Raw genomic sequence first — 7,527 nt, 5'->3', positions numbered from 1 at the left:
CGGTATCACTTTTGACCCCATCCTTCAGATCCTAATCCTTTGTTATCCAAAAAAGGATAATATGTTGATAAATTGTCATCCGCATAGGCCCACCAAGCCCTAAGATTCAATCATCAATTGTTTTGTATCGACAAATAGAGTTTACAGCAAAGAAAAAAGAAGGGGAAGTCTTTTGCTGTTTATGTTTCCCTTTGATTTACAAGAGCTAGACTGTTTAAAAAAATCTCTGTTTCTATTCAGTCTAAACAGCTTATAGCACTAAAATTATTTTTCTAACAATCAGTTTGTATATTCACTCACAGTCTCTCAAGTTTATATACTTTATGTATTTTCCACTCTTTTTCCTTTACAGCTACCAGCTTCCACTTCTGCCTCTAGATGGCACTATTGCTCTGCTACTTTCTTTCTCTTTTTATACAGTATACCCCAGTTCTGATTTTATAGAAAGAATAAAAAAGACAAATCTATATATCCAAATCTGATATCCAATGCTTCTGAATTATTCAATATTATATTTGAGGTGCCCAGTCTGGCTTTTGATTACAAAGTATTTACACTCTTTTTCTTAAAAGTTCCCCAGCTTAACTTCCTTTTTACAGATGGTTCTTAGGCTTTCCTTGCCACTTTCAACAGGAGGTGGAGAAGAAAAAACAATTACACCTTTTTGGGTCCCACTTTCAACAAATGTTTTCCAGGAGTTTTTTCCTTTTGTTAAAATTAAGGATTCAAAGTTGGAAATAACTCACCCAGATAGATCACACTGTCAGTTAGTCTTCCGTGCTTCCTTCCATTGGCTGTCGCAGCTTCAGTCCGGCACACAATGGCCGTCTTCCTCTCCGTTGGGTTTGAGAATCTTCTCCAGATCAATCCGTTTGCAGGCTCCCTGAGATCCAATCAGACCTCGCGGCAGCCTGAATTTTGCTGTGGTCCCTGGAGCTCTATGGGACACGTATCACCACAACGGCATTCACACTCCTCCCTATATCACCAAAGTTTTGATAGATGATTTCTGGATGACCAATTGTGTACACCTTGTTCTTGTTCACGAAAGGGTATAAACTAGTGAAATCGTAATATAAGATTTGTTCCCCTGGTTTATAGCAGAAGACATATGTAGCATTTGTTCAACCTCCCCCCAAAACTCTGTCTCACGGTTTCAAAGGTTTTGGGAGATTAGAAACTGCTTCAAATCTGCATTGCTCTTCAACATGTCATTCCATTCATGTTCCCAGATGTTGCACACACGAGTGCAGTGTCCCATAGGTCGAATCAAGTAAGCCATTGTAGTTATATGGGGCAACCCTGAAAAAAACAACTTTTAAGGGCTGTGGGGTTTTTGTTTATGATAGCAAATTCATCCTTGCTTTTCAGCTCCTTGCAGAACATGCTGAATATGGAGCTTCTCAGTATGTGCTATATGCGTCAGCCATTGTATTGTGGAAGCAGAATAACTTTTTGGTGTTCTGATAATTGTCAAAAGGTGCTATGGAGTTCTCCTTTAAAAACATGAAATGGTACTCATGCAAATAGATGCTAATTTAACATTGGAAGAGATCAATGCATTGAATCTTGGACTCTTCAATAATCTCTCCAGCCTCTCCCAGTGAAAAACTCCCATGCTGTCATTTGCATCACTTGTTCCCTAAACTGGTTACAGCCTTCTCCTCACCATCTTAACATCTAGCTTGCCATAGTAAACAAGGTCTTTCTTGAACTTAAGCACTGTGCTTTTTTTCATTTTTTTTATTTTATGGTTCAAAAGTTTTATTTCTTTTAAGACAAACATTTCATTATTCCTCAATCAGTAAGACATCGAAGTACAATTTTTTGTATGTCAAAATAATTCTAGTTTACCACCAAATTCTTGTCTAGCCTAATATATACCCCTCCCTCCCTCCCCCCTCCTCCCCAACCCCCCCTCCTCCTCCCCCCCCCGACTTCCCAGAACCCGTAAACGGTATGGATTTCTAACAAACACAGTCTAAAATCTATTGAGAAAAAAAGAAATAAAGAAATTAATAACATTCTACATTGACCTTAGCTTCTTCTTGCTGAACTAACTTTAAACAATTTAAATCATTTCTGATCTTAAGCATAGGCTAACTGGAATTTCTTGGTCCCGTATTTATTTTGTATATAGTCAATCCATTTTTTCCAGCCTCCTTTATATCTCTCATTTGAGTGATCTTTAAGATATGCCGATATTTTAGCCATCTCGGCTAAGTTTGTAACTTTCAATGTCCATTCTTGAGTTGTAGGCAAGTCTTCCTTCTTCCAGTATTGCCCCACCAACAGTCTTGCTGCCGTTATTAGATGCAGAATCAAGTTAGTCTCTACCACTGTAAAGTCAGTACATATACCTAGTAAAAATAACTGAGGAGTAAACTTTATCCTTCTTTTAAAGATATTTTGCATAATCCACCATATTTTTAGCCAAAATGCCTTAACCTTTTGGCAGGTCCACCATATATGAAAATATGTAGCATCGAGAGAGCCACACCTCCAACATTTAGGCTGTAAGTTCGGATACATAGAAGCCAGCTTTTTAGGATCTAAATGCCATCTATAGAACATCTTATAAAAATTTTCTCTCAGGTTTTGAGCTTGTGTAAATTTCACATTTCTTACCCAGATTCTTTCCCATGTATCCAGCATTATTGATTCTTCAATGTTTTGAGCCCATTTTATCATACAATCTTTAACTAATTCTGTTTCCGAATCCATCTGTATTACTACATTATATATCCTCTTTATATGCATTAAGCTTTGATCTCTTATTTGTTTAAACAGATTATCCTCAACTTGAATAAAACCAATTTTTTGATCTATTTTCCACCTAGCCTTTAATTGCCCATACTGGAACCATGTTTGAACTACCTTCTCCTCTTTTAATACCTCTAAAGATATTAATTGTAGTACCCCCCTTTCCGAGATAAGAAGCTGTCTGTAGGTAATTCTATCCTGTTTTTGTGCTATATTCATATTTTCAATTGCGTGTCTAGGAATTGCCCACATGGGTATCTTGTCATTTAATTTATATCGGTATTTTTTCCTGACCCGCAGTAAAGCATTTCTTAAAATATGACTTTTAAAATTCTTATCCAATTTTTTGTTGAATAACAGGTAAGCATGCCAGATCGTGTCCCTCAATATTCAATATTCTATCATTAGTTAAATGAGTCCAATCACTAATTACAGATAGTACCACTGCATCATAATATAGTTTTAAGTTAGGTAGTTTCAAGCCTCCTCTCTCCCGTACATCTTGCATTATTTTCATCTTTACCCTCGGCTTCATATTCAAAACGAAATATTCAGATAACAATTTTTTACAATCATTAATATACTTTTCATATCTAAATAAGTTTTCATTCAATCTCCAAGACCTTCTTGCCTGCACTACCCTTCCCAACTCCATCCAAACTGGGTTATGGTCCAAAAGGACCCTAGCCGCAATCTTTGTCTTCTTGACCCTAGAAAGCAAATCATTAGTGGTTAGTATAAAATCAATCCTTGAAAGGGATTGATGCCTATCAGAGAAGAAAGTGAAATCATGTTCCTCTGCATTTCTTTCTCGCAAAATATCTCTCAATTCAAAGTCATCCATGATGTCAAAAAAAGGTTTGGGTAACTTTGCTCGCATCTTAGTATTTGGGCGAGAAGTCTTCTTATCTCTCTTAGTGTCTATCACACAATTCCAATCACCCAATAGTATACAGGAACTATAGTCCCACTGTACTAATTTAGCATGAAGATTTCTATAGAATCCATCTTGCTGTTGATTAGGGGCATAAATTCCCAAAAGTAATATCTTTTTCCCTTCTAGGATTAGGTCTAAAGCGATATATTTTCCGAAGGGATCTGCTTCAATTAATTCAGCTTTCATGTATTTTCTTAAGTATACAACTATACCATTCTTCTTTTCCATAGCAGAAGCTACAAAATGTTGACCAAGTTTCGAGTTAATCAAATATTTTTGATCAGTTGATTTAATATGAGTTTCTTGCAAACAAATTATGTCATTCTTAAACTGTTTGAGATAGTGAAATATTTTCTTTCTCTTCTGTGGGGAATTCAATCTATTGACATTCCATGTTAAAATCTTAGTTGTCATCTTTGGTTGGCTGAAGCATTTTAGAGCTTCCTGCATGCCTGTTTAATCTTAGGCCTAGCTCCTCCCACTGCTAGTTATTGTAGCTCCTTGATCAATGGCCGGTGATTGTTGATGTTGTTGCTTTTTAGCTTGTTTCTCCATTTGTCTAATAATCATGCGGCTAGGTCTTTGTTCCATAACACCTTGCGCTTCTAGAAGAGATAGATGCTCCATCTTATCTGGTGGTTGTGTAGTTTTCTGTCTGTCCTGTCCTTCTTGTGGTCTTTCTCCAGGTCCAGATGATGCGGAATATCCAGCCTTCAAAATATTATGGTAAAAATCTTGGGCTTTCCATACAGAGTTGAGGCGATATCTTTGCCTATCAAATGTAAGTATAATGCCAAATGGTGCGTCCCATCTATACTGTAACTGGCGATTTCTGAGTTCTTAGACTAAAAAAGCGTAGTCTCTCCTGGCTCTTAACATTTGAGGTGGTATCTCTTTCAAAACAATCAGGTCTTGACCGCCAATTTGAAGCTTAGTGTTATAAGACTCTTGTAGTACCATATTTCTAAGCTCTCTTGTAGTGAAGTATATAACGATGTCTCGAGGAAGCTGCTTCTGCTTTGCCACCCAAGAGTTAACGCGATAAACTTTGTTGATCTGCCAGTCAAGGTTGGTCCCTGGTCTTTCCACCAGGCAGTCAAAGGCTTCTGATAGAATCTGTTTCAGGTTCTCCTGTTTCTCCTCACGCAGCCCCCTTACTCTTAATGCAAACTCCATTTGTCTATACTGTATCATAATAATTTCTTTTTCAGCATTTTCCACTTTTTGTTCCACCGCCTCTGTTTTCAATGTCAAGTTGGTATTAGCCTCATTAAGATCCTCTAGACTATCTTCAATTCCAGAAACATGTTCTGTCAATACAGTTACAAGTCTCAGCATTTCATCTTTAATTTTAACAACCCTGGCATCGATTTTCTCATACAACTCCTGTTTAAGTCCTTTTATTTCACCTTTAATTTCCTCTTTTATTTCTTTTATTTCCTCTTTTCTCTCCTGTTTTATCTCCTGTTTTATCTCCTCTTTAAGATCTCTAAGTTTATCTTCCATTTTAATTGTCTGTGCATTAAGAGCCACACTTAATTCACTCAAGAAGAATTCTTTCGTTAACAAATCCCCAGCAGGGGGCGTAGGGAGCGGAGGCTCCAACCTTGTACCAGGCACTGGGGATGTGCCCCTGGGAATAGAGGGTGACGGTTTCAAATTAGGATTTGGTTTTGAGGCCATTCCAAAATTTATCTTCCAGCAATTAATAAAACTCTGCTGCCTGACTATGCAGCTATAAGTAAAGATGCTGAATTTCTCCCTTTACTTTGAAATTTGAGGCTTGGCAAAACTTTCAGAAAGTAAGCATTGTAACAAGACAGTTCAGCAGATTCATCACCATTTAAATTCCAGATAAGCAAGATTAATGAGAGAATGGAAGTCTTGTAAAAATGAAACTAATTAGAAGGCTTCTGCTGGCCGATTGTAAAACAGGTGATAAGAACACTCCTTTGAAATTTTAGAGTTCTGTAGCATTTAACAAAAAGTTTAAGAAGATAATCATTATTACCGGAGAATCCAGCCTGCTCGGCACCATTTTAAAAGCCCCTAAGTAAATAGATTTTCAGAGGGAAAAAAAAGCTAAAATCTTGATAAACAATTAATGTCCATGTAAACGGATTCAGCTCGTGATAAGATCAAATCAATCAAAGCTTTGAACTGAGTGGGGGAGACCTACTTTGTACTGCACAAGGCAGTTTGAAGTTCCCAGCACGGATGCCGTTCTGCTTTGGGCTGGCCCCCCTCTCTCTGCAGGCACAAAAGCTGCAAAAATTGAAGGGCATTTGCCAGCAAAACTATTCTTCTTCCCTTCTTGCCTGAAGGATAAGAAAACCTGTTAAGACGTCAGATGGATGATCATCTAAACATATACGTGACCAGGAATTCGGAGGCAGCTAATTTTAAGCTGCCACCATCAGTAGGCTCCTCCCAGGAAGTCTCTTTTTTATTTTAAACACACAAATTTTGGCTGCCTTGCAAGTCCATGATAGTATGTTCCATGCATTTTGTCACATTTCCAGCACTTTGGAGATACCGTTGGTGATATTGGGGTTGGGGTGGGGGTGGGGGTTAGGGGTTAGGGTTAGGGTTAACCCTTGAATTCGGAGAGCAAAACCGATCTTGCCAACAGATTCCTATCCTTTAGGTATGGTTGGGAGGGGGGTTCGACTCTTTGAGTCCCCACGCTCTATGCTTCCCAGTGAAATACATGGGGAAATCCCATGGGAGGGAACCAACTTAGGGTTAGGGTTAGGCCCCCTTGACTTCATTTCCCACAGTTCTCAGCAGCAGCTGTGCTTGTCCAGGGGATTCTGGGAATTGAAGTTCCATTTATTGATTTTTGTCAATCCCTATCCACTTCTGATTTCCCATCACGTACACACACAGCTTTATTGCCCTTCCATCCTTTCCCTCCCTTCCCTCCCTTGATGGCAGGATGCCGGCGAGGCGGTAAGCTGAACCAGGCAGAGCGCCCCCCCCCGCAAGCTACAGCCCCTAAACACATCAAAAAGTTAAGTGTGTTGTATAAATGCTGCCAGCCGGTTTCACAACTTGGGAGTTGTAGACTTCAAGCAACATTTTGAATTAGGGGCCGCATCACTCGTAGCTTGCATCGATATCCGGAATTCCCAATTCTTGTATTTCGTTCTAGTGGAAGATCCTTACCCTGAAAAACGAGGACATAGAACATACTGTAAATACAGCTCATCTCCCTTAGATTGGATCACCCTGGAGACCAACGTTGCTTACCGGTTCCATTCCAGCTCAGGGGTGATCTTACTGGATTTTTATGTGGGAATAAAAGAGCCTCCCGAATAATCTTGGTTGTTCTTCCCTGCATTCTTTCTGGAGTCTTATCCTCCTTTTTTTACGCTTGTCTCTCCGTCGGACAGATCCAGGCTTTACAAGAGCACGCACAGTGCTTTGGTGGTGGCCTGGATGTCTTCCATCTACCTGATGTACCACATCTTCCGCCCGCTCACCTATGGAGAACCAGCACTCTCAAAATCCGAGTTACAGACTCTACGTTGGAAGGATAGCTGGGATATTTTGATCCGCCAACGCTGACCAAGCCCGAGAGAAACGGACGGCAGAGACGACATCCGGGATCGGACAACCAAGAAAAAGAGAAAACAATTTATATGAACAATTTCTTCCATTTTGGACCAGGAAACTGTATTGTCGAATTGGAAATGCCCGTAGAATGGATTTGCAGCATTTCCCCCCACCCTGTTTTTGTTGCAGATGTAAAATTTGTTCCAAAGGATAACAATGTAGTTGGACAAGGGAAAGAATAGCAGGGGCCCTTTTGCTCACTCAGGACA

At 39.3% G+C, this 7,527-nt stretch overlaps 1 protein-coding gene across 1 annotated transcript; it reads left to right on the top strand.

Moving 5' to 3' along the window:
• The first annotated feature begins 820 nt into the window (after positions 1-820).
• On the top strand, positions 821-7,310 carry LOC116507177 (protein O-mannosyl-transferase 1-like). Its single transcript, XM_032215144.1, is given in 4 exon segments — positions 821-949; positions 6,855-6,896; positions 6,899-7,008; positions 7,096-7,310. Coding segments are annotated over 4 exon segments (456 nt in total). The 3' UTR covers positions 7,271-7,310.
• The last annotated feature ends 217 nt before the right edge of the window (positions 7,311-7,527 follow it).

The sequence above is a fragment of the Thamnophis elegans genome, chromosome 4, assembly GCF_009769535.1.
Source record: "Thamnophis elegans isolate rThaEle1 chromosome 4, rThaEle1.pri, whole genome shotgun sequence".
Lineage (NCBI taxonomy): Eukaryota > Metazoa > Chordata > Lepidosauria > Squamata > Colubridae > Thamnophis > Thamnophis elegans.
This window is presented reverse-complemented; position numbering and strand designations above follow the sequence as displayed.